The sequence below is a fragment of the Triturus cristatus genome, chromosome 10, assembly GCF_964204655.1.
Source record: "Triturus cristatus chromosome 10, aTriCri1.1, whole genome shotgun sequence".
Lineage (NCBI taxonomy): Eukaryota > Metazoa > Chordata > Amphibia > Caudata > Salamandridae > Triturus > Triturus cristatus.
This window is the reverse complement of record NC_140593.1, coordinates 996,897,009-996,924,769: the sequence shown is the minus strand read 5'-3', so window position 1 is coordinate 996,924,769 and position 27,761 is coordinate 996,897,009. Positions and strand designations below refer to the sequence as shown.

Genomic DNA, 27,761 nt, shown 5'->3' with positions numbered 1-27,761 from the left:
CTGACGCAGTGACCCCTGCCATATGGAAACGGGCGGAGATTGTTCCAGTTTTTAAAAAATAGAGCCCTAATATCTGGTCTAATTATCATCCAATTAGTCTACTAGATAACCTGCAGAAGGTCTTTTGTAGTGGAACAAAGACACAAGGGAACCCTACTGACACGGAGCCTGGGTAGCAAATTTAACTAGGAAACAATGGCTCCTGCGAAATAATAAACAACTGTATGGCAGAGAAAAGCACAATGGCAGTATATAGGGTTTGAAATGGAGTCAGAAAGAAAATTGTCTATACACATCGAAGAGTTAATATATAATAATGTTATTTGTATTTATGATAAGCAACACATAAGCAGTGTAAAAATACACAATGGAAATTAGTACAGTCAAGGAAATAACAGTCATAAAAGGTGTTCCAGTGAAAAAAATGATTAAACCTAAGCTAAAAGTGACACAACATGTGACATGTGTACAAGGTTTCAATTATCAAACAAGAAAGGCGACCATAAGGAATAAAACAATACAATTCATGGCACTTTTTGGTTATAGGTGTTGAATGATGATTCGCCTTAGTAAACAAATTGTGCTTTTCTCTACCATACAGTTGTTTATTATTTCGCAGGAGCCATTGTTTCCTAGTTAAGGTCTTTTGTAAGCAGGTTTTGGAATGGATTGATGAAAATCATTCTTTTGCACTTCCAGGCAAGTTTTACATCTAAAACTACGACCACTGACCAGGTTTTTTGCATCCTGGTGGCTAAACGGAAGTCTGTAGCAATTGGTGAGGGGAGCACTTTTCGCTGCGGTCATTAATCTCTGAGCCGCATTTGACCTGGTCCCCAGGGAGAGATTATGGGCGATACTTATGGGATTGGTCATTCCCTGCAGTTTGCCCAATATCACTGTGCGCCTCCATGAGGGGAATTTTGCAAGAGTTTGTTGTGCCACAGAGAGATTAAGTGATTTGCCCAGAATCACATAATGTTCGTCAAGGCTGGGATTCGAACCTGGATTCCGAGGTTCCACAACTTCTAGCTGCTTAGTCTAATCTCCTTTTATAATGAGCTTCCTTCTGCATATTGTTGCTCGTAATGCTCTCTCAAACATTACCCACTGACACATGCAACACAATCGATTGTCTTCAAAAATAAACAGAGGCATTAAGGCTAGGCTATGTTTCCTCTTATTAATCCTGCTACCTTCAAACACAAGTTACTCATTCACAATTGCTCTCGACCATATGAACTCAAAGGCCGTCAAGAGGAACAGGTGTAAAACTAGAAAAACTTAAAGCCCCAGTACGACCCTAGGATCACACTGGTACCCCTTTTTAAGGGCACAGGGCAACCTCAGCAAAATAGAGTGAGGCAAACAAATATGACAAATCGAGCTTAACTCTAACCTGAGGTGGTCAGAGACTACACATAGCTAAGGAACCACCGCCTCAAGGCATACCTTATTCAAGGCTTTCCACTCAAAATTCCTATTGACAAAGGACCTTTTATTGTGTGTACCAAACGAGGTTTCCCTCCTGGTTTGAGTGCTTGTGTGCCTGCAATAAGGCACACAAAAAGGCAGTGTGCACAGGCACCCAAAGGAAAAACGTCAAAAAAGGTCCTACTCAAATGAAAGCAATGGCATAATTAACTAATTTCAAAGCAAGTAGGTCTCCTTCCTTGCCAGCGCCAGCATTTATCCAATTGTGGCTGCTTTATTGTACTTTCGATAAGAAACGTCACGGCAGGTTTGTAGAGGGCTGTGTGAAGCAGATGTCCTGCTAAACCCATAGTAACTTGCAAAGTAATTTTAGTAGCCCGAGGCCCACCCCAGGAACACCGCTTCCAAGCTTCCAGGAATATACAATGTAATCAACTAAGTATTGGAAGCCTGTGTGTTTTTTCTACAATAAAAAGGAATTCAGAGTAAATAAATAGCACAGTGCCCTTAAAAATGAGTAGCTCATGTTTTCTCTGCCAGGGTCTTTCAGAGTTAAATGGAAGGATTCTATATAGGACTACTGGTCAGAAAGGTGAGTGTGCAAAAGCTATTAGTAAAGCACACTGCCGACAGGTGTCTGAAGTCCACAGGCAGTCATGAGCTAGCTCTGGCACCATAAGGGCACGTGGGCTAAACTTGCAGCAGAACCTTGTAGGAAAAGGCGCAGTCTGATTTTATGCGCACCCCCTAAACCTAGGAGGGCCTCTTACCTCAGTCGCGGCTGGCATGATTCGCGGGTGGGGAGGCATGGGGTATCGCGAGGGCAGGGGGGGGGGGGGAAGGGGTTTATTTAATTTAAAAAAATGTAACTTACCATCTCCTCCGGTCCCGCGTTGCATCGTGTCTCCTCTCTCCTCTCCATACAGATAGGAGGCAGCCTCCCTCCCATCCCCTCATCCAATCACAACGCTGCAATGGCAGCGTTCTGATTGGCTAGGACGCCGACCCCACGGGCTTCTATGGGGAGGCCATTTTCTCTATGTAGGCTGCATGCAGTCTAAATAGAGAAAATGCAGAGTGCGTATGACTGGTTTGGTCGGCCCTGGGGCCGACTAAACAGTCAGCACAATCCGAGTGGGCAAGCCACTCCTCCCGTGTCTGAAGCAGGTACGCCCACCCGCCTGCCTGCCCCCAACCAAACCCTGCGTTACTAAAAGGTGAGCAAACGCACCCATTTCTGGGCCACTTACTGCTTAAGTTGTGAATAAATAACAACCTGTGGTAACAGAATGAACTGCGCCCTTCGTTTGCCTATGCAGTCTAGTGCTTTACTATTCAGTCCTGTATCCCCATAACTACTATACAACACAGACGTCTACGGAGCTTTGCTTGAACAGGCCTCTCAAGTGCTTCTGCAGTTCCTGGTCCCCAGAACATGCCGCACAGCCTCTAAAGTATGCAAGTCCTTAGCGCTTTGCTCATAAATGGGTCTCTAAAGCGCTTCTGCGATCACATGCTCAGTTGCACTCATCTCTTCAGCAGTGCTCATGCATGGAAGAAAGGAGACAAGAAAGAAGCGGATAAAATAAATGAGAACATGACGGCAGAACAGCACAAAGCAAGAATGGAACAGAGGGAGTGAAGAAAAAGAGCAAGCAAGAAAAGAAAAAAAAAAGAAAGTGCTAGAAAACATTGAAATACTTGTAAATTTTTGGAGAACTGCAAACCGGACAGGCATCACAGGGCAGCAAATGACCCTGGCTGATCAGACATTAAAAGAAGCTTTTAAAATCTTTTTCTTAGTGACACATGATTCCACCAACCTCACACGCAGCGGTAAATCAAGCCACATAGAGCATACTTGGAAAGGAGTGCTCTTCTGGCCCCATACTCTTTACTTTTGGTATTAAAAAGAGGCCTTTCTTACTGGATCTCTCTTTCCGGTCAGACAGCTGCAGCTTCAATTATTTTGTTGAACTGATTAATAAAAAATAAAAAAATTCTGCTGATCGATAGGACCTTACATTTCACTCCGCTCTTAATTGGAAGTATAATTTCTGGTGGAATTGTTTTAAGCGTTAAGGGCTGTGCCCCTCTTTCTGTAGGCTGGTCACCACTCTTACAATCTGCCAAGCTTTATTGGTCATATTCGCTTTGGCTACCCCCGTCATAAGCAAGTTGCAGAAATCTAGTTTGGCCACTACTGCTTTATCTTTCTGAGCAAAGTTTCCTAACAGTCTCTAGCGGATACTGTAGATTGAACAAGGAGAGGAGAGCGCCATTAGACTGAAGCGGAGATTAGTCGAAAAAACGTAATGTCCGCCTCGATTACATAATTATTGTCTCCACTGGGGACGGATTCTTACACTTCACTTTCGTATACATACAAAAGCATAGACAAAATTCCTAAAGAAAACAAATCCCCATCCTCGGTTTGATTTTCAGGAAAGTTTTCCAAACCAGCGCACACTCATTTTCTCAGTAAAGGACAAAAAAGGAGAGAGAGAACATCGGAAGAGAAAATGACAACTGTGAGAATATGCAGAATAAAGAAAGCGCAAAGTAAACGCATGCAGGTGGAGAGATTCAAGTTGAGGAAAAGCAAGGAGGGATGTTTATACAAGAGAAACAGTAAATCGTTTAAAAAGAAATTAATGGACAAAATCAAATACACAAAAGCAAGGGAAAGAGAAAGGAAGGAGTAAATACAGACTAAAAGGAATGAGAGCTTAAAATGGGTGGCGGGGAAGGAGCGAAAGATATGAAGGACACTGCTGGATAAAATGCCTCTGTACATTGCAGGTTAAAATGTATTAATAATGTACCGCCTGTACAGTTCAATGCTTAATCTGGTTGGGATGGATAGCTGCAGTGGCCGTGCCGTGGGTTTACAAGCAGAACAATGTGCATCCTGCAGGCCACAGGTTCAGTCACTAAACTGTGGGCACGTGCTCCTGCTGCATGGAAGAACTGCGTATCCTGCATATCTAATCCAGGAGAGACCAATCAATGGAAGTAATCGGTTGAATTATAATCCAGTTTTAGTGAAATAGATCACATCCTCTCTCAATACTACTGGATTGTGCAACAGAATATACTCCTCGCGGCAGCGCGTTCATTAATCTAGTTATTTGCGAGAGATCACACATTGGAGGGTGTGAGAGGTGTGTTACCCGTTTTCGAACTTTTTATAAGTGCTAAGGCGCAGGTTCTATAATGGCCACACGGTGGCGCTGCAATCCTTGGAAAGTTCTACCCACAGTATTTGACAATTAGGATAGGGTACGAACTCGTCACACACCCACCAAAGTGAAATGTAGGACGCCGTTGCATAAACAGCGTGAAAACATGCTGTTTTTGTGTTTCTAGTGCAGAGCAATTTTAATGAACCAGGGTCGGAGGGGATGCATACATTTTCTTTGAAAACAGTAATCTCATAACGGCTGTCAATCACCCCTAGCACAAAGGTGTCCGGAAAAAGGCCTGGTGCAGTGCCAAACTGTCAGTTGCAAGCCAGATATGGGTTCAATTCCCGCTCCTCCACCTGACCCAATTTGTACAACTCTTTCCCCTTAGCTGACGAAATTAGGAGAACGTAAAAAAGGGTGAAGGCTGGTTTTGACTTCTCCAAAAGTAACCATGTAAATTATCTCACAGGGTGCACTGAACATACAGGAGAGATAACATTACACCGGGAGACACTTAATCCCTCCGTATTTTTAGGTTAGCAGTCTGTAGCGGACAAAAAAAAACATATAGGCCTAGGCTTCAAAATATAAGTGGACCCCATTAGCAAAACAGATAGCTAAAAACTGGATTACATTTGCAAACCAGGGCAGTTTGGAACTTGTAAACGTGCGTGTATAGTGTTTTGCCAGGTATGGGAGAGTGCATGCATTTATGCTTGCTGCAGGAAGTGTTTGTGGTAAATAACAGCTCACTAGGCCTAGACGATAAAAACCCCCAGAAACAGCCGAAAAACCAGCCCGCACACCGACATGTCAGACCAGCCCTTCTGGCACTGCCCGACGGCCCGAAAGGCCAGTCCGACCCTGTCTGTACTAAATGTGGTGGGGCCTCAGTCACTGACCAACTTAAAAAACTTGGTTTAATTTTCATTCCTTAAACTGAACACCACATGAGACACACTGAATATAAATAGAGAGCAAACGGAGAAGGCATAGAGATTTCAACAACATGCCGGAAATGGGAGACTGGACGCAGATGGCGGGGTGTCAATCATGCTGGTGACTTGATGAAGGCCTAGCAGAGGGAAGGCGGAAGAAGGCAGAACCAGTTAAGAGTCGCAAGCATGGAACTGAATCAAGGGCGGATCACCTGTCTTTTAATCTAGGAAACTTAAGTTTGGGGGTCCAACGGTGTGCCCTATCCTAGATTATCTTCAAAGAAGGTGAATAGTTTGTCGGGACAGCACCAAACCCTTACAAGTGCTCGGGCTCAGCAGATTCCGCTCTAGGTAGGACATTCGAGTCCAAATCAACATGGTCACTGGCATCAGATAGGAGTCGATGGGCCACAAACAGCCTTCAATTGGACTGAAGCCAAGAACAACCAACAAAAATCACAGTGAAGGTGGGGCAACTATCCAACGATGAAGGAGAATTTTCCCTTTCCAAGTGAGGCCAGCTTCTGTTCTGATGGCCTAAGGAAACAAGCATTCACTGAGAGTGTAAAGAGACAGTTCTCCATGGGAGGGACGGACACAGGTTTGACAAGCTGGGGCTCGAATAAGGAGCAGGCAAATGAGGGACCAGGAAAACCAGCCAGTGGTAAGCAGTGGGTGGGCTCTAAGCCAATCTATATGCCTGGAATACAACAAATTATCGCACATGCGCGGTCTCGAAGGCTCCAACCTAAAAACAAAAAGAAAATACCGGTTCATGAAAATAATTCTATTCCAACCTTAGTCTCGACTTTAATTGGTGACAACTTTTGTATGTTACATGCTGGGTTAATCCATAACTGCATATGTTCTGCTTGTCTCCCTCCATGAATCACGCACATTGAATATGTATGACCCACTGTTTGTTGGGGTTTATGGTCTCTGCCCAAATGCACTGAATTCACTGACCTGGTCCACAGTGGTGCACCACAAGGTGTCTTAGAAATAGTTTATCGGTTTTGTCTCTCAGTAAATATCTGCTGTTGGAGAGCCCCACAGGACACACGCTTTCCCCTAGTCCACGAGGATTCATCCAGACAAAAACAGCTGACCAATCAATGAAGGCAGAAAACCCCGAAACAAATTGAAACTAAAATTGCATGAAACAAAAAAGAAAATTGTGTGTGTCGCATTTTCTATAAGTAAAGACCTCTCTATGCAGGACACCTCTTGGGCTGGACACAGAGAACGTCCTGTGCTTGGTCAGCGAAGCGGAAGGGGGATGCACAACTGCGCTTTGGGACTCTGACCTAATTCGACTCCCAGAGACTGCCGCTGCCACAATGAGAAAGAAGGACTTCCAGGCTGGATCGAGCGCAGGCCCTGCACACGGCCAGCACTGCCTCCCCGAGCCCCAGACAACAGCTGGGAGCGGCACAAAGCCGATTTCAGCAGCGCTCTGAGGCATAATCCACTGAAGGCGAGGGGTGCCCGGAAGCACCAGGGACGGAGCAGGCTGCTGGCCGGGGTCCGCAGACCTGCAAAGACCCCGGCACAGGGGGCTGCAGCGGAGAGTAAACACGGACAACTCATAAATAAAGGCACACCGTTTTCCATCTTTACAGGAACCCATCTATATTTCGGTTTCCGTTTTTACCCATGTTTAAAAAATAAATGCAAATTCGTTTTTAGTGATTCTGAATCCTGACAGCCGTGACTGCAGGTCATTAGATGCGCTGACCGACTGGCAAGGGAGTTAAAAGAGAAAGCTTTCAATGAGGCTTAAACAGCTGCAGATGTGCACGAGGCGGATGCGAAAATGCGCAGGTATCGAGTGCATGGACTGATACTTTGCATCTATTCATATTACTGAACCAGCCAGGATTCAAGCCCGAGTGCACATTTATCAGTTAAATACATGTGGAAATAATACCAGCTTCAGTTTCTTTCTTTCCACAAAACCCTTAATAAATATGGATTAACAGATAAAAGGATCAAATCATAAGTGTTGATAAATAGATTCAAATGTCACAAAAATCAAATACCAGAGTACCGGGAGCCCAATTTATAAGCGAGTGAAAAAAACAGCCACAGCTAAACCTACAATGAACGCTGTTCAAGCACACATCCCCCACGCCACTCCGCTCAACCGCCTCCGCCAGGCAGACAATAGGTACAAATGCAACTGTGTCAACCGACAAAGATTTAGGGATGAAAAAAATTTACGTTTTTTGTCTGCTTCCTTCGCGAGAATCTCGAGCTTGGAACGGCTTTTTCTAAGGCTGCCAATGAGTGAAAACCATTTCAACCAACTGGGTTAGCTTGCATACCACCCTGAACAAAGGGGAATGTTGTCATTTAGGACACAAATGAAAAAGGATAGGCTTTCAAGGTTGACAAACATCAACTGGGTTTCCTACAACAGTCACCAGTGCCACACGGTATATAACAGCAAAGAAGAGGTGCCCACCCTCAAGTTTCACGGTGTTACCCGTCCGCAGACCCACAGCATCTAACCGTGCAGTGGATGGTTTTATGGATAAGTCGAGTCACTGATACAATCCGACATAGGGCACAAATCGTCTAATAGGTGGCCACATTTTTTCCAGCGTGCAAGAAATATTGGAAATCAGCATGCAGGGACTAGCGAGAATAAAGTTGCAGGTTAACATTGACAAAGGAAACCAGAGTCACATTGTCCCTATAATGTCAATATAGGGGATGAGCAGGTTTTTGTAAAAGGAGACATCTGTGCACTCTGTGCCGCACAATAGACGTGATTATTTGCGCGATGGAAAGATGGAGGCCAGCATTTAGTGATTTTTTTTTTTATAGGAACCCCATGAAAAGAAAAACAACTTTCATGAATTCATGTGCCAATAATATATAGTAGGATACATGATAATGGCAATAAAAAAAAAAAAATCTGCCCTCCTATAACTGCTTTCCGACTACTCGTTGCTCACCTATCATTGTTCCCCACCTCTTCAAAGCCCAGTGGTTGGTATCTTCCAACAAGGGGATCTGGATCAGTTTGCAGAAACAATTTCCATCAGTGCCTTTATGCAGGAAGCCTGATCTACAACTACTCTAGCCACCGCTCCCACACTCACTCGCTACACTTTGATCATCGGACCTTCAACTTGGACCCTCTGTCACGAGACGCATCACGGTGGCTCGATCAACTAAGTCACATAGAATGCAACGAGAGCCATGACGGCCAGCGGTATCATTTCCCCTCCCTGCAGGGACCTCTTCCAGCTTCCGAGACAAGCAACCTCAACTACCTGTCAACCTAACTTCAGTCAAGATTCTGAGCTAAAGAGGCCAGGGGACAGATACCTCTTGTATGTTTACCTCTTGTTTAGGCATGCTTTTGTTCACATTTCAGATATTATGCAGCGTCCCAAATATATCTGTACTGAACCAGGAAGTTGTGGAGTGAAAACAAGTTCAGAAATGACCACTTTGGGAGCCATCGGAATAGGAGTATTGACTTTGGTGCTTAATATAAAAGTCCATGGGAGGTGTGCCCGTACAGTCCGCTACTGGCACTGGGCTTCAGTCTACTATCCCTGTGACTGCCAAAAAGACATTTCTAAGCGCAGGGCCTTGTGCTCGCCCAGAGGGTCTTCCTCCAGCTTGTTGACTTTGAAGGAGGTTTGATGAATTCTGTAGGTACAGCCGGACCAAGGTTTTAATATGCAGTAGCTGGTGAATTAAGTCTTTTTAGATAAAGGCACATTCTGGCTGCTGGATTCATTATTCTTGACATTTCTGGGAGACAGCTGTGTAATACTGCAGTGCGACAGGAATAACAATCTGGTCCGTCACACGCAGACCGAAAAAAGATGAGGGAACCTCGCCCTGAACATTTTCAACTGAATGATACTTTCCTTTACTTACCATACTTGGGGAGGCAGAGAAATAGTTAAGACACTCTGCTGAATTGGGTTACAACTTGATCTTGTTTGGGGGCGAAGGCTTGGCCCAAGGAAAAAGGCTCTATGAAAGGAACGATTTTTGAAACCACTACCAGCATCTAGGTTATATTTCACTTATGGTGCATGTTTATGAATATTCACGAGCGAAGGAAGGCACCTAAGGTAGCCTGTAAGCTACAATTTATTGGCCTAATTGAACAAGAATTTACAGGTTTGTTGACAGAGGTCTAGAGGGTACATTTAGATACACACTCGGAAATGTACTTTTTCTAACACAATCAAGTGGTCTTCTGTTGCATACAAGCCAGTAAAGTAAATTTGTATCAGTAGGTAACAGAAATGTTGAATAAACTATTACATACGTCAAAAAATCCTTCACTTCTTCCACCGTGATGTCGCCAGAGGTTTCATGTACATTGTCTATGCTGTGATTGGGGGAGTCTATCGAGGACGGTGACAGTGTTGTTGGACTTTCCACTGGTGTTCCTAGAGAAGATAGAGCACGACATTAAAAATCTTTAGTACAGAAAAAGTCAGTTTGGATACAAATTTGCATCCCTCTCCTCACCACCCAGGATCCTGCCATAAAAATGTGGATTGAGCTTCTAAAAGCATGAAAGTAAACTATACCAGTTCCTAAGAAAGAACGAAGGTCGTATATGCCAATCTACGTTATAACTGCAAACTATTCACAGCTGTACAGAAGCTGTTAACACTTGGACAAGCCTGATGCGGTTAATTTCAATACTTCTGAGTTACCACATCATCAACGTTGTGTCCTCTAAGCAGGACGCAGTGTTGTGAAGTAATACTTCATCAAGTTACAGACGCTTTAAAAGCCATAGTCCAAGTAGATCATTTGACGACTGTGGCACTGGAATACCCCAGACAAAAGAGGACTGCAATGTACTAAAAGACAATCGCAGTCCTAACATTGTCCTAGCTACTGCTGAGCCTTTAATGACGTGCTAGCTGGCATTCATCCATACTCATCGCTGACTCCTACTGGTAAAACCCCTAAACAATTCCATTCTGTTTTTACCCCAGACTGGACCACAAACTCCCAAAGGTGAAAATGTTGAACACGGGTCAATGACCCAGCAGTTTCTAATGTCCCATTATGTTTGAGTAGTTGATCCTGGACTCCTTGTGTCTTTTCAATAGATTCACCCTTTCCTGCAGCAGGTGACCCGCAACTGTACCCAAGGCCACTCTGGGGTCCATGAGTAGCGACCACACCTGCTCGCAATGATCAGTTCCAAAAAAGTAACATCTCTCAAATACAAGACTTATAAGATAACTCTTGTAGCTCTGGTGGGGATAACAATTATACAGTGAGGCACCAGAGCCCCAAAAATCCTAAAGAAATCTCATTGGCTGGTCTAGTCTAGGTAGTCGGTCCGAAAGCTCAATTAATAGATATCTTGGGGAGGGGGTTGGGGGAAACGAACGTCAATTTTTTTTCCCTCTTTGCCCGTTGGTAGTGAGAGAATCTGAGAAGGTGCCAAAAATGATGTCGCACTGGAAGCCACTAGCGCTAAAGCCAGCCCTGTGTGGATGTAAACAGAGGCAACAGAGAAAGCAGCTCACTTTATACAAGTTGTCAAGCTACACAAAATGGCCTTTTCACTTTGAATAAGACTTTGATGGGTTTTGGCCTGAACACATGATGCAGTCCAAATAGAGTAAGACACCGAAAGTCCTTTCTGAAACCATATGGACATTTCCGTCAACACTAACCATTAACCTGACCAACATCTCACCAATAACCATAAAAGTAAAGAGGAATGGGATTAGCTAGGCTGATGAACACCTGCATATAAGACTTGCATATCCCAAAAGGGGGAAATCCAAATTTACAATGTGCTTTATTAAATCAATAAAACCCTAAGGCGGAGGGATTTGAGAAGAGGCACTTGTAACCACCCGAGTGAGCAGGACACCTAACCTTCCCCAAGCTCCCATCAGATCCGCCTACAGAAGACAAGTGTATAAGGTGGTTTCATACAACATGATGGGGTCATCTTCTCGGGTTCAGAAATCACTTGGTTAGTCTCATCTCCTCTACTTAAAAAAGAAGGAAAAAGGGTATTTGTAGAAACCCACAGACTCCAACCAGTCTTTGGCCTCAAAGTCTTCCTCACCTGATCCATCAAGCATGGAGTGGTAGGCCTCTGAACCTTGCAGGACATGGGTCCCGTTGGCGTGATTCATTTTCGGAGATCCATTCATGTTGTTGCTGGAAATGAAAGAATATCATTTTTTTTTTAAACTGCAATAAAAATACATTGCCGTTGGTGCTGCAAACAGATGCAAATTATACAAGTTTAATTGTCTAGTAGATGCAGCTTAGATGTGATGAAAACATGTGGCGAATCTACAACTGGTTTCATTGAAAATAAATAGAAACTTGTTACACCGCACTTAATTCAGTAGTTTCGCACTGTATTGTATCAACGATACTATTACACAATTAAAACATTTGACTTCAGGAGGATGAAAAATAGAGTTGGCCTTATTAGTGTTTGAATGTGTGACTCACAGATATCAGCAACAAGTGCTGAAGCCGCCAACTAGTCTTACTGTCAACACAGAGGGTTTCTCGCTAGCACGCTGAGCTCACCACTGGTTCAGTCTAAGGGTGCCAGGAAAGCAAAGTGGTCTTCAGGCAACACTGCCAGCAACATGAGGATTCTTGGGCTTGAAGCCACTGTTGAAGATCCTGTTGCAGAAGTAACTGATGGCACGGTCCTACCCCTTGTCAATAATCCACCTATCTCTAAAAGGAAGATTTAAAGGGCCACCCAGTGAGTGATGTCACAGTAGGTCTCTACAGCCAAGCAGACAAAATCTGGAATCCATGCTGCTGGTGATTAACAGTGCTACAGGGCACGATAAAGATGCCCCTCCCCCCCCCCCATGTTATATGACCCTTTTAACTAGTGCACTATTAGAACTTGACTTCACAATCTCCATCATGTTTTGGGCGTCCTCTCTAGTTGCCTTGATCATGCGTGAGGTAGTGAGTGCTTAATACCTTGCACTGCTCTCGTGTGACATTCGGGCTCTCGGATGCAGCTATCTAACTCTGCCTTTAAATGGAAACATTTATTGTCTGCATCCCTGCTTTCAGGCTGCTGCTCTGCCTCCTCTTACTTTTTATTCACCGTTTTGCCTTCAGGGTCCCACGAGGCTCCCTTGTTATTTCCATCAATGAACTCGCCAGACCAAATCCCCTACTTGGCTCGGCTTCTACACTTCTGCAGCAGAGCGACTCTGCAGCAATGGCTCCGACAACCGGCAACCAGGAGCATTCGTCGCTATACGGCTGCCTCCGGTCTGGAGGAGTTTGAACTGGCGTAGACTTTACCCACGCAAGAGGAGGGACTGGGCTAAACCTTTTGACCAGACTATTCAGGCCCTCTTCCACAGGCAGTCTCCCGGACTGTTACTTCAGGGCAGTGCTTTAAATGGGCCGGTACTCACCGGTACGGAGTACCGGCACTTCTTAAATGTATCACTGTGAGTACCGGCACTTCTCTGCTGCCTTGGAGAGTACCGGTACTCATGACAAGGTAGGTTTAGTGGCTGTGAGTAGGAGTGGAACTTGTCTCTGGCAGCAGAGGCGCCGCTTCTGTCTCCAGTCTCCGATCAGAGCCCCAGCTGAGCTATTCAGCAGGGCGCAGTTGAATAATGTTCGGTGCTCACCATCACGCTGTGCTTGACAAAGCAGGGTCCCGATTCATTTTACCGGCTAGTGTGCACGTGTGATTTTCAAAGCACAGCACTTGAGGTAGGGTAAAGTCCGTGCAGGGTAATACTTTAAGCATAAACATTTTATCAGGGGCAAGGGCGGATTCTCACACTTCCAGTTCTTTCTCTGGATCAGAGTGTTCATGCCCAGACAATGCGATCGGAGAGGCACCTGGAGCGCTAATCTATCTGCTTTCAGCAGTGAGGTGTGGTACTTTAAAATTTGGGACCGCGTAGGAGACAGGGCCCTACCCCTGTCTATTCCGGTATTAGCGAACCGCGAATGGCCAATGCGGTATGTACAAGTGCTTTGCATAACATTTAATTGTTAAATGCACTATGTATACGATATTATACATTGACTTCGTGGGTTCCATCTTGGAGCGGTGGCCATCTTATGGTTGCCCTCACATAGGCTACACATTACAAACAAATATGGGCCTTTAGAACACATGTGCTTTATTTGACTTCTCTGTGACCTGTGCAGCTTGGCTCCGCTGCCCCAGGTCAGTCTGGTCTCACGAGCTCCCCGTCCTACGGCCACCTGTGATTAGCATCAGGGTTTGACACACCATAAAGCCTTTTCATCCCTCACAAGCCTCCGGCTAATCTCTTTCACACCTGACTTTTCCTGCTTTATGGCTTGTTTTACAAACAGGAGATGCCCGTGTTTATTGGGGCCTATTGATATCTGATGTGGGATCTGAGCCTCGTTGGGTAAATAATTGTGGGCTGGCTAAACTGGAATGTGGGATGGTCATCATGACTCTGCCTTTTCGTTTGTAATGGATACATGTAGATGACCATATCGTAAAACAAGGAATGTATGCCTGAAGCATGATATTTTGTATTTAAGGAGAAGCCCGTTTCTGTAACTTTAAGCAGTCTCCTGAGAACATACATTGTGTTGTACTTCTCGGATACCTGTAATTGGTCTGCAGCCAATAAATCGATCTTTGACTTCACCTAGAAGACTCTGTGTTTCTGTAGGTCTGAAACAGGAAGAACCCGAAGTCTTGGGGTGTGTTCCCCTGCACCGCTGGGCTTTAAATTCCCAGTACTTCAGTTGGTGCCCAACTCGGGACGATTTCAGAGGTACCAGTCCAAGCCAGAGGTTTGTGAGGAGCTTCGTGTGGAAATTCTGGAGGAAGGCCGCCACTTCATCGACCCCTGCATGTCGACGTGGTCCGAAAGTCTTTTCTGCGAGGTTCTCCGCGTCCCGACGGCTACGAAGGACTGCTGCCCTGATTAATCGCCCTGTTTTGGACCCTTGACGATTTTGGTAGAGCGAAACAATCGAGAGAGTCTTCTGGTGACGCCATCGATCATCGATATTCAGTTAAGTATAAGTGGAGCGTCTCCCAGTTTGTTTGGTATCCTTCGGGAATTTGGTATCCTTCGGGATCATTTTGATTTGGAGCTTGCAAGCACCAAAGCCAGAGGACTCGTGCATTCACGAGACTATCGTACTCGATAATCCTTTGAAGTTTGAAACTAGACTAGTGAGCGAAGATGCCTGGTTCTAGTGTATTTGGAAGATTGTTTTGTTTGGGTTGTAGAAGGGATTCCCAGTTAGAGGATTCGTGTCTGGTTCCTCCAATTGGAACTCCAACTTATGAGCTTTATGTAAAACATGGCGTGGGCCCCATTGCATATAATGAAGTATGGATCCGATACACCAGAAAGGACTGTTTTTTAAAATGGCCCCAAAATGGTAGTTTCGATACAGATATCTTAGATAATTTGGAAGTTAAATTGTTTAAAAAGAAAGCCCGGCCGGCGATGTTTGATTCTTTCCGCCTATGGCAAAAGGAAGCCAAACAGAAGGAAATTAAGCTAGCGAAAAGGAATAAGAGAGAAAGAGGTATGTCAATGATGCAAGCAGCTGTGCAATTTAAAGATAATGAGGAGGAACAAATGAATGAGCAGTTACATAGACAGCGCAAACTAGGGATCGATAAATGTTACCCTGTTTTGTCACCCCTTGTGCAAGATGAAACAGAAGAGAAAGAGAAAGACTCCCTAATGTCCCATTTGCTAAGTTCGCCACCCCCGTATGCGCAAAATGCCACAGCGCCTCCACAGCTCGTAAATGTGCAGCCTCCAGTAAATATGCCGCAAGCCTTCCCACAACCGCCAGCTCCTCCTCAGCTGGCTCCTATCCCTGCAGTGCAGCCCTCTCAAGGGCCGCCAGTTTTGTTACCTGTTGCCCCCGCGCTTCCTGCGACTTTGCCTAGCACATCAGCTGCCTCCCCTGGCGCTCCTTCTTACACTACCCAGGTACCTGTATCTGAATCCGCTTTTCTTCCCTCTGTCTATCCCCCCGTTTTCGCCTCAACTTCTCCTTCAGCACGACAACGACTAGCTAATGTAGTTACTAGTTTAATGTCGCCTCTCTTTGGGTCATCTAGTATGACTCCTGGTTTACAACGTAAGCAATTGCGTAGTCAGCTGCCTGGTCCTGACGAGAAAGAGGTGTTAGATCATCTGGCGCGTAGGTGGATTGGTTTCCCTTCACTTTATAATGTGGAATCAGTTGTTAACGTTTTCCACCAATGGGATGCCCCAAAACAGAGGTATGTCTTTGACAAAATGTGTGAATTCCTCTGTGAGGAATTGGAGGATCATGGTTCAAACCCAAACCCGCAGGAGTTATGTCGAGTGCGGTTTGATTTTGAAACAGGTACAATTGTGGGTCCCGATGTAGATAAAGCGGTTGCGACTTTACTGTCCTTCAGGAATGATGATTGTCAACAATCATTGTTCGAACAGGAATTCCCTGTGGGGAAAAAGGGAAAAGTGCGACAATACCCTATGAGAGAAGTCCCTCCGGTATGGAAGGAAGCCGTTGCGGCTGATGCCGCTCGAAATATTGTTGCTGCTCCAGCACATGAATCTAGCTGACATAGATATGTTGTTCGGGAATGTTGTTCCGCAGCTTTTATGGGGATCCGTCCGTAATACGGATCATGCTGCAGAACTAGGGGGCACATGGGCTAACATCATTGCTGCAGACGCTGGCCAAGTTGGTGGCGCGAAGCCTGACCCTTTAGTAGCAGACCTCCCTGGTAGAATTATTACCTACATGAAAACTTTAATGCCCGCGATGCGCGTGAATTGGGATGAACTATCCGCATGTAAGCAGAAGAAAGATGAGACAGTGTCCGATTTCTTTACAAGGTTTGAAGAAACGTTTATCGACCACAGTGGTCAAGACATGAGTACTGAAGGTGGCCAACGGTTATTTGTTGATAAATTTGTGCAGAATCTACTTCCCGAGTTGTGTAAGAAATGAAAAGATTCCGAGAGTTCTTGGGCTGTTTCCTCTTCGGCGCAAATACTGGCTACTGCACAGTATTATGAAAATAGAGATAAAGACGAGAAGGATAGAACAGACAAGAAAACGAAAGAACTGAAAACGAAGGTCCTTTTACAGCAGGCTTATCTGCCACGTGGAGGTCAGAATAATTATAGGCAAACCCAAGGTATCTATCAGCAGCCCCAACAGTTTCAGAATAACCAGCAAATGAATGGGTATTATCAACCACGTATCCCTATAGGTCCCAATCAATGTTCATATTGCAGAGAGGAAGGTCATTTCAAGTATAGTTGCCCTAAATTAATGCAGCGTACTAGTAATGCGTATGGCGCAAGAGGTAGAGGTGGTCAGCAAGCTCCTAGAGGTAGAGGGCGTGGAAATGTTCCCCAGAACGCGCGTCCTCTTCCGCCTCAAAATACGATAAATAGCTTTGATCAGCAAGCCAATGCTACTGGTAATACAGCTCAGTACTATAATAATGATTATTATGCAGAAGACGACAATGTGGAAGGTAATGATTACTAGGATAGCCATAGACAGAGAGAGGGAGTTGTTTCAGTACCAGTGGATCAGAGTGGACCATATGTTAAGGTGACTACAGCGGGTGTAACAGAGCCCTTTCTGCTGGACACTGGTGCTGCCAAGAGTTCAATTATGCATTCAAAACTCCCTGGCGCGCCTTTGTCTGGCGAAATGAATGTTTCAGTAGGTTTTTCTGGCGCCCCAGTAAGGAACCCGATTTCTAGTCCTATGCCACTTTCTGTTGGACCTTGTGAGCTAAAAGCACCCCTAATCCTAACAACAGGTTGTGGTGAGAATTTGCTAGGATTAGATTTGTTAAAAAGATTGCATGCAACGCTATATTGTTCTCCCTCAGGAGTACAACTTACATTAGGTAAGGAAGTGATTTCCCCGATCTATTTGTCTAAAAGTGCAATGCCACCCGAATTATCATCCCTTCCGGATGTCCTTTGGGCTACTGGTCCCAATGATGTGGGACTCTTGGAAATACCGCCATATGTGGTCACTTTAAAAGCCAATGTCAGATTGCCACGTATTCCCCAGTATAAAATCTCCAATGAAGGTCAGAAAGCGTTGTTAGCAATTGTCAGTGATTTGATTAAAAAGGGTGTAATTGAAGAGACAAGAGGCAACGTTTGCAATAGTCCTGTTTTACCTGTCTTAAAACGAACGGACCCTTCACAGCCACCTGTTTACAGATTTGTGATTGATCTTAGAGAGGTAAATAAGATTGTTGTGCCACAGTTTCCCGTTGTCCCTGATATAACTGCCTTGTTAACTATGATTCCAGCTTCCGCTGCATGGTTCTCAGTGATCGATCTAAAGAATGCTTTCTTTAGCATCCCAATTGCAGAGGAGAGCAGGGACATTTTTGGCTTCAGTTTAGGAGGTCGAAGCTTCCGCTTTAAACGCGCTCCCCAGGGCTACTGTGAAAGTCCATCAATATACAGTCAAGCTTTAAAAGCGCAGCTTGATGCACTTGTTTTACCTAGCGGCGCTGTTCTTATTCAGTACGTTGACGGTTTACTAATCGCCGCGGATACTGAAAAGATTTGCAAAGAAGCTACATTGTCATTGTTGCGTCATTTGTCTGCCTTCCATCACAAAGTGTCTCTCTCAAAACTGCAATATTGTCGACAAGAAGTGACCTACTTAGGTCATCTCTTATCGCAGGAGTGAAGGAAACTGACCCCAGAAAGAATTCAAGCCATTGCACAATTGAGCGTGCCAAGAACACAGAGAGAAGTGCGTGCTTTCTTGGGCATTACTTCATACTGTAGGCATTGGATACCGAATTTCTCTTTGCTGGCAAAACCTTTGTTAGCACTAACATGTAAAGACACACCGAATCCTATCCCATGGTCTGAGGAGTGTCAGAAAAGTTTTTTGGAATTGCGTGATGCATTATGCTCAGCTCCTGTGTTGGGTACCCCCGACTACAGTAAGCCTTTTACATTGTATGTTCATGAAAAAGATGGTTGCGCATTATCAGTGTTAACACAGCCTTTTGGCGACAGACCGCGTCCATGCGCATATTTTTCGTCAACCTTGGACCCGGTAGCGAGGGCATTGCCAAGTTGTTTGAGAGCTACAGCTGCAGCAGCTATGTCTATTCGACAGTCTGCTGGACTAGTGATGGATAATACATTGATTGTAATGGTTCCACATGCTGTGGATACATTGTTAAACAGGACCAAGACACAGCACTTAACTAGTGCGCGATTGTCAGGATATGAATTGACACTGTAGGCAAACCATATACATATAAAGAGATGCAACACGTTGAATCCAGCTACACTATTGCCGATTCCAGCAGACCTAGATGAGATTGAGCAACATGATTGTCTGTTCAGAACAGAAGAAGAGACGAAAGGGAGAGTGGATCTTAAAGATACTCCCCTGACTGAGTGTGATGGTACTTTATGGGTGGATGGTTCGTGCTTCAAGCTTCCGAATGGTGATACGACTGCTGCATATGCTATCACGACTTTGCACACGATTGTTGAAACTGCACGTGTGCCACATAATTCGGCTCAAGCAGCAGAATTAATTGCCCTTACAAGAGCATGCGTGTTGTCTGAAGGAATGAAAGTGAACATATATACTGACAGCCAGTACGCCTTTGGCGTGGCTCATAGTTTTGGGCGATTGTGGAAAGAACGTGGGTTCCTGACTTCGCATGGAGCTAAAATTCAGAATGGCAAGTTGGTGAATAATCTCCTTGAGTCACTGACCCTACCGTTACAAGTTGCGATTATGAAATGCAGTGCGCACAAGAAAATCACTGATGATGTTGGTCGTGGTAATGCGTTTGCTGATGAAATCGCGAAAGAAACAACAAAAGATGTGAAGACTCGAATGTATGTTGCAGGCCCTGCAAGATGGGTTGGTGATGTTGGAATGTGTGAAAACACGATAGAGAGTGTGAAGTCCCTTCAAGCTGAAGCCACAGAGAAAGAGTTGAGCAAGTGGAGAGAAAGTACGGGTAAATTAGATGAGAATGGTTGTTGGGTTGATTTGTCAGAACATCGGCGATGGTTGTTACCTGATGCATATGTGCTTCCAGTGGTTACTATGGCACATGGAATGGCACATATCAGTATGAAAGAAATCTGTAAGTTGTTGGCTCCAGTATGGCAGAATATTGGAATTCCCAAGTGTGCAGAGAATGTAGTCAAGAATTGTATGGTATGTTTGAAATACAACCCTGGTAGAGGAACCCCAACTCCAGCTGGTCATTTTGCGCCTCCATCATATCCATTTGAAGTTTTGCAGCTAGATTTTATCCACATGGAAAGGTGCAACAACTTGAAATATGTATTGGTTGTTGTTTGCGCTTTTTCAAAATGGATAGAAGCATATCCCCTAAAAGACAACACTGCTTTATCCACAGCCAAAGCCCTTGTGAAGGAATTTTTCACTAGGTTTGGAATGCCAAGAATGGTGTGGAGTGATAATGGGAGTGAATTTGTGGGTCGAGTGATGAAGAATGTGTGTGAGGGGTTAGGGATAAAGCAAAAGTTTCACGCTGCAAATCACCCCCAATCAGCTGGATTAGTAGAGTGCTACAACGGCACTCTAAAGCTCAAGCTGGCCAAAATCCAGGCGAGCTCCGGTCTTAAATGGCCTGACGCTCTGCCTCTAGCACTCCTATCCACCAGAATGACTGTGCACTCACGAGTGGGACTCAGTCCATACGAAGTGGTTTTTGGCCGCCCGGCCAATGTATGGGGTGTGCCAAGACCGACGAAATTCAGCGAAATCGAACATCCAGTACTGCTTGATTATTTGTATGAATTGACGGCTAAATTGCGTGTTTTACACCAACAGGTGCATGATACTCTCCCCCAGGCCTCTGAAGCTCCAGGACACCCTATCGACCCTGGCACGTGGGTTCTGGTGAGGAATTTCCAGCGAAAGAGCAACGATGAGCCCCGTTGGATTGGCCCTCACCTCGTCCTTCTGTCAACAAGATCAGCGGTTCGAGTAAAAGGGAAGAAGAATTGTATTCACGGCGCCCACTGCAAGAGGATCCCTTTGCCTCTACCATATGACCAGTGGGTCCAGGAGGGTATCGCTGATTCTGAAACAGACACTGTACCCCGTTTTGTACCATTTAGTGATGCACGCGTAAGAGGCACAACTTCAGCACAACAGAGTGACGATATTTTGCAAGAAGTTGTGCCACCGTCAATTCGATTGGACACCACAGAGCCTGAACTCTTGTTTCAAGACCAGACAGTAGCTGGTAGAAACCGCTACAACCTGAGACCAAGGCCTATGGACAAATAAATATTCCTTTCCCTTACCTTTTTGTTTTTGATATTATAGCTCTCCCATCTGAAGGACTTTCTTGAATTTTGTTTTTCGAACCACCATCCGGGTTCAGCCACAGGGTCGCGGTGACAAGACTTTGGGGTACAGGCCAAAGACGTTAGGTCAACGGTTCTGGTTGGTCTAGGGTGTTCCCTGGACTGACAGGCGTACTCCTTAGCAGAAGAGACTCACCCGCCGCGAGCGGCACGATTAGAGGATGGAGCTTTTCAAGATGGAGAGACTCGCTGAGGAAATGAACTTTAAAGCGAAAATATGTAAAATAATGAAGAGCAAACGTTTTTTATTTTTATGTCTGTTTATACTATGTAGTATGATGGTGTTTACTGTAGGATTTGTATTCTTCTCCTCTCAAGATCCCACCCACTGTACAGCCTATACCTCCTCCTACTGCTTCCTTGCACTCTTTCCACCCTCTGCCTGAACACGAACAAGCTAGACGATCAGAGTTTGTAAACAACTCGTTTATTCAGCTCCTGCACCAGCACCAACTAGTCATGAATACAACCAATTGCTGGGTGTGTGGGTTAATGCCACATACCATTAGCAAAGGTATTCCTTATCTAGTGCTGCCGTTTAGTTACAATGGATCGTCATGGGCATTCCAGACCATGTTTCTCTTTGCATTAGATGCCTACTCCTCGCGACAACCGCGTTCCATCAGACCTAGCACAAATAATAAAGCTTTAATGAAAGGAGTTGCCGATATGAGCAGAGATAGACGCATACTCATCTATTCCCAAGGATGAATTGAGAGCTTATGTAGGTTGGAACGCAACGGGGTATAGTATTAGTCTGGGTGAGAGGCAGCGAAAGATCTCATCCCCAATTTGGGTCGTACCCCACATGGGTCGGTTCTGTTTACAAGGTAATGGTCAGAATCCAAGAGCTCAACTGGGGAGAAGTGACTGTACTGAAACGTACACTTTTCCATCACAGTATTCCCCTGTGTTTTTGGCTGCCAAGGGTACATATTTTGTCTGCAACGACCGAGCATATACATGGTTGCCCCCTGATTTCTCGGGCACATGTTATATTGCAAATCTGCTACCGCCGACATTTACTGCTGCCTCTGATTATCACAAGACCAGAGTTGTGAGAGGCGTGATTAGTAAGGAGGATACTGCTGGTCAGGAAGCTGGAGACTTCTTTTTGGGTTTCCTGCCATTTTGGGGACCGATGGTCAATAGTAGGAACCTGAGACAACTGACTCGTGTGGTTGAATCCACTGTTAATGTTACGGCCGGTGCCCTTGGTAATTTGACAGCTGAGCTCCAAGCGGATCGCCTCATGACTTTGCAGAACCGTATGGTTCTAGACGTCATACTTGCAGACCGCGGTGGGGTATGTAAGGTCATCCAATCTAGTTGTTGCATTTTCATACCAGATAACGCTCCAACAGTTTATCAGGCCATCTCCAAGCTGCATAAAATATCTGAATCTATTCACGTGGATAAAGGAGATTGGTCACTGGTGGGGTGGTTCTGGGAACTGATATCTGCCTGGGGTTGGAAAATTCTGATGGTCATTGGAATGATCTTAGCCATTCTTTTCCTGTTCTGTCTGTGCATACAGTGTGCTCCTGCGATATGTGGCCTCTGTGCTACATTATGTGTAAGGAAACCTGTATCGAGAGACGAGCTAAGTAATAGGATGATGCTAATGCAACATCTCCATGACTTCGTGAATATTGACCTAGACTCGGATTGATGTGAGTATAGTTATTGCCTATGTAAGGGCAAAAGGAGGGTCTGTGGTACTTTAAAATTTGGGACCGCGTAGGAGACAGGGCCCTACCCCGGTCTATTCCAGTATTAGCGAACCGCGAATGGCCAATGCGGTATGTACAAGTGCTTTGCATAACATTTCATTGTTAAATGCACTATGTATACGATATTATACATTTACTTCGTGGGTTCCATCTTGGAGCGGTGGCCATCTTATGGTTGCCCTCACATAGGCTACACATTACGAACAAATATGGGCCTTTAGAACACATGTGCTTTATTTGACTTCTCTGTGACCTGTGCAGCTTGGCTCCGCTGCCCCAGGTCAGTCCGGTCTCACGAGCTCCCCGTCCTACGGCCACCTGTGATTAGCATCAGGGTTTGACACACCATAAAGCCTTTTCATCCCACACAAGCCTCCGGCTAATCTCTTTCACACCTGACTTTTCCTGCTTTATGGCTTGTTTTACAAACAGGAGATGCCCGTGTTTATTGGGGCCTATTGATAACTGATGTGGGATCTGAGCCTCGCTGGGTAAATAATTGTGGGCTGGCTAAACTGGAATGTGGGATGGTCATCATGACTCTGCCTTTTCGTTTGTAATGGATACATGTAGATGACCATATCGTAAAACAAGGAATGTATGCCTGAAGCATGATATTTTGTATTTAAGGAGAAGCCCGTTTCTGTAACTTTAAGCAGTCTCCTGAGAACATACATTGTGTTGTACTTCTCGGATACCTGTAATTGGTCTGCAGCCAATAAATCGATCTTTGACTTCACCTAGAAGACTCTGTTTCTGTAGGTCTGAAACAGGAAGAACCCGAAGTCTTGGGGTGTGTTCCCCTGCACCGCTGGGCTTTAAATTCCCAGTACTTCAGAGGCACCTACCTTCCTAACGCCACATGCCTGAATTACCGGGTCTGTGCATAGAAGGCTTTCTTATGCCAAAGAAGCTGAAAACTAGCGCCGCCAACCCTGTGTTTTCCACACATTCCTAACACTTTCCTTTAGATGCGCTGGCTCCCTTCTTGCTCTGTCACACTGTTGTGGAGGAGCCATGTCCGGTCAGCGCCCAGGCTGTGGCAGGATGTTGCATTTCCTGCCTGCCAGCCGGGGCCAAGGGCACCCAGGAATTCCCCTTCTACATGAAGTTAAAGGAGGAAGCCGCTGTTCCAGAATCGATCACCTGCTCACCTCCTCCTGACCTGTACTGCGCTATTGCTGTGCCCAGCAGAGCCCAACTTCTGCCGCAGACTCACCACGCCAGCGCTACCTTTTGTCTAAATTAGCAGTTTTGCTGATTTTTTAGTAGTGACAAGTGATTAACATCCCTGCTTGACAGTGACACTAGGAAGCAGCACCCTTTATTTTCTCAGCATAGTTAGACTTGCTAAGTCTGAGATGTCATGTGATTATTGTTCCAGCTGGAGAGAGGTCAGAGTTTTCTCCACTGGCAGTTTTCACTCTGACCCCATTAAGTAGTGTAGAGAGTTAATATGCCTCCTTCAAAAAAGCATATTGTATTGTACTGTATTGTATGTGAATAGCTCAGTGGGTTGCTACTTTTGTCACAGAGAGCCCTTCGTTACATGTGGTTCAGCCGCACCTGAAGCTGAGGTTGGGGTGGAGTGCGCTGATTTTTTTAAATAATTGAATAATAGCTTCAAAAGAACCTACTGCAGAGTTTGACTTCCTTGTAGCTTAAATGAGTGTGATTTCTGATATTTGTCTATTTCCATTGACTTCATACCATGATTATGCTCGCAAAAAAGTGCCACTCTAAGTGTTACACATCTAGTTGTTGCCTGACTCTCTTAAATCCACTGAATCTATGAAAATGTCACACATAAGCAATCTGAAACATTAGCAGCTATACTCAAATGGATGTCTTTTATGATATTTATATGATTCCCTCGTCTTCATTGCTTAATTTTGCTAGTGTGAAAGTGTCACTCATAGTCGTTGAAATGTCACTCATAATTACAATGCAAATATGAAAATGTCACACAAAGCAGACTGAAACCTTGGCAGCTATTGGGTCCATTCAGGCCCTGTGCTGTCAACCACATTCACACTATCCTCTGCATTTGCACAAACACAGCAATCATGGCAGTCCCCTGGCAGTGGCAATTAAAAAAGCCAGGGTGAAGAGTACAACATGGCTTTTAACATACCGGAGTCTTTTGTGTGTCTGCTTATGTTTGTGTATTTGCCTACATTTGTATGCCTGTTTTTTGTAAGAAAAATGGGTGGCACTTTGTGTATACATGTCTGCTCGGTGACAAAGGTTAATACATAACGTAGTAGAGAGGGTTAGTGGGTGAGTGAGTGAGTAAGCAAGGGTGTATGTATGAATGGATGGATGAGTGAGTGGATGGATGGATGGGTGAAAGAGGGTGGATGATTGGATAAAAGGGCGGATATGGGTGGATAAGTGAAAGATTGGATGGATGAATGAAAGGGAGGGGGGATGGATAAAAAGGTGGATGATGGATGAGTGAAAGGAGGGACTGAGTGAAAGGGTGGATGGAATGAAATGGTGGATGGAATAAAGGAGTGAAAGGGTTGATGGATAGATGAGTAAAAGGATTGATGGATAAGCGAAAGTGTGGCTAAAGAGATGTATGAGTGAAGTGATGAATGGATAGGTCTAAAGATGGATGGATAGATTTGGATATGAAGGTTGGACAGACGGAATGGTGAAAAGCTGAATGATGGATGAAAAACTGAATAGACAACAGAATGTAAAGAGTAAATGATGGACATCAGCAGGTAAATGGTAGGATGAAAGGATGAATGGATAGATCGATGGAAGAGACAAGAGATATCTTCTGGGGAGGGTCATAATGATTTGCTTCATTTGCTTGGTGCCATAAGAGCTTTGGTTCGAAGTGGGGTTATTTTCACTTTCTTCCTACTCACATGCCCAATAAATATATAGTATTGTGCCAAACAACAGCATTTAACAGTATGGCATTAAGAAGGTGCAACTATTGCTAAAAAAAAGGAAATTTTAACATATTGCATTTCTCTTTCATTTTGTGTAATGAGTTAACCTGCTTTGTTTATATACACACAATTATGTGTTGTGTGCTGCAACTATTATATAAGTTGTTATGTATCATTTTGTCTTGCCCTTAGCCCCGCCCCTGGCCCCGCCCACTCACTACACCTCTAGCTCATTTTAATGAGTACCTGCACTTATTTTTCCCATTTAAAGCACTGCTTCAGGGGGAAGAAACAGACTTTTGGAATGATTTATTTATGGAGCTATTTTGTCACCTTAGATCCACTTCGGTGCACTAGCTATATGGGGGGGGGGGGGGGGGGGGGGGTACAGGAGTCCAGTTGGACAGTACTTAGAATCTGATGAGCATCATGTCCTCCATCTCGTGCAGCAATCCTTTCAATTCAATTGTTTTGATCTTGGCAAAGATCCGTACGTGGGATGTAAAAAGTGGAAGAGGGGGGACTTAAAGGGGCGTGGCCTGTATAATTCGGAGCGTGGCTTAAATGTAAACTAAAATTCCTTTAGAGTGCCACCCTACTCACACATTTACACAGAATCGCAAGTGCAACTGGCATATGTGATCACTGCTCTGTGCGCTCTACAGAGAGGCCAAGGATTGGATGCCCATGTGTTATGAACACCTTTTTGGCCGACTGACAGACACTGAGAAACTCGCGCTGCCTTCAGCCTTAGCTCAAATATGGAAGCTATCTTCACCTAGATGCGACTCAATTCAAAGCAGGCACTATACAAAAGTAATACGCTGCCTGAAAAAATACCTTAACACATCCTGGAAGTAAAGCTCTTGGGGGAATGAAGATTGGTAAGGCATGCGAAATATAAACAGCGATGTCTTGCATTACCCTAACTTATTTACACTAGTTGTTCAGAAAACGATCAGAGTTTTTGCCTGTAAAGTTAAGGATATGAATACAGTCCCCGAAATTGACCCATTTCAATGTCCGTTTTTAAAAACTTCCAGGTCCGAGACCAGGCCCACTTAAAGCCCTGCGTTGGCATGTTTTTACCCCTCTTTGTTGAAACGCCGAACGCCATTAATACATACATTTCCCAAATATTTTGTTTAGTGTTAGACCGAGGAACCGCGCAAAAAAAGGTTTCTTACATCACCCGGGAAACATTGAGGTAGACATTTCCAGAACATGCGCGTGACAGAGGAGAAATGCAAAACATAAAAATGCAAAAAAGCAATAATCACGATGACACTTTTAGTGCACCGAGTCCAGTTTATTCCTGCAGCTGTTTCGCTGCCCTCCACGTCACCCCAGCAAGATCATTTTCAAATCGGCCCACAGCGGATACAAGCCAAGAAGCTGTCCCCGGCCCGCTCTCTGGAGGGATCCGCGCCCTGCTCCCGACATGAGGCAGAGATTAACAGCGAGTGGAGCGAGGCGTGGGCCCGAGGCGGCACCGGAAGTCAGGACGCAGGGGGTGCTATTAACCCCACACCAGGAATGACACAACCGGTGTGAAGGGCACACCCCAGTCATATTACAGCGCCTTCCCCCGCCTCTAGGCGCATCCCTGGCCCCACTGCTCCTCGGTCCTCCCAGGCCCGGCTGGCTGACCCCCCTCTCCGGAATCTTGAATGCCCAAATGTATACAAGCCGCCGCCTCCGTGATGATGCTAGGGTAGAAAACATCCGACTAGGCCGATTACGACCATCTCTCCAATCACAGCCGATCCCCAGGGGCATGGTATTATTAAACAGAAAATACGCAGATATTTAGGCAGTAAAATTCTGGGTTTCTACCGGGATGTAGGTTTCGCAACAGAAGAGTAACCCGAAAACGACATAATAACAAAAAAAACATTTTATTGGTAAAAGTGTTATGGATGTGGGCCCGAAAGCCTCCTTTTTATTTTGTTGTACAAAAAGATCAGCCATCGCCTAACAAAGCACTGAAACTGGTGAAACTCCCGATTCAAGACTTTCTCAGGATCTTTCGTGTACTTTTTTCTTTCTATTGCGTGAACCACCTCACCCCTACAGCTGCCATGGGCCTAAACAAGCATTTACAATGCAATGGTCTCGGCAATATTCCAGGTAGAGCTATTGGTATTGCTCA

The 27,761-nt window shown here is 45.0% G+C and overlaps 1 protein-coding gene across 2 annotated transcripts in view; it reads right to left on the bottom strand.

Annotated features, from left to right (window-relative positions):
* The window catches only part of LLGL1 (LLGL scribble cell polarity complex component 1), a 380,830-nt gene that overhangs the window by 18,369 nt on the left and 334,700 nt on the right, over positions 1 to 27,761 (bottom strand). For both annotated transcript variants that reach the window (XM_085628972.1, XM_085628973.1), the window contains exons 20-21: positions 11,646 to 11,740; positions 9,864 to 9,987 (exon numbers count right to left, since the gene is read on the bottom strand). In XM_085628972.1, coding sequence (XP_085485098.1) covers positions 9,864 to 9,987; positions 11,646 to 11,740 — 219 coding nt within the window. The remainder of the gene's footprint in view (positions 1 to 9,863; positions 9,988 to 11,645; positions 11,741 to 27,761) is intronic.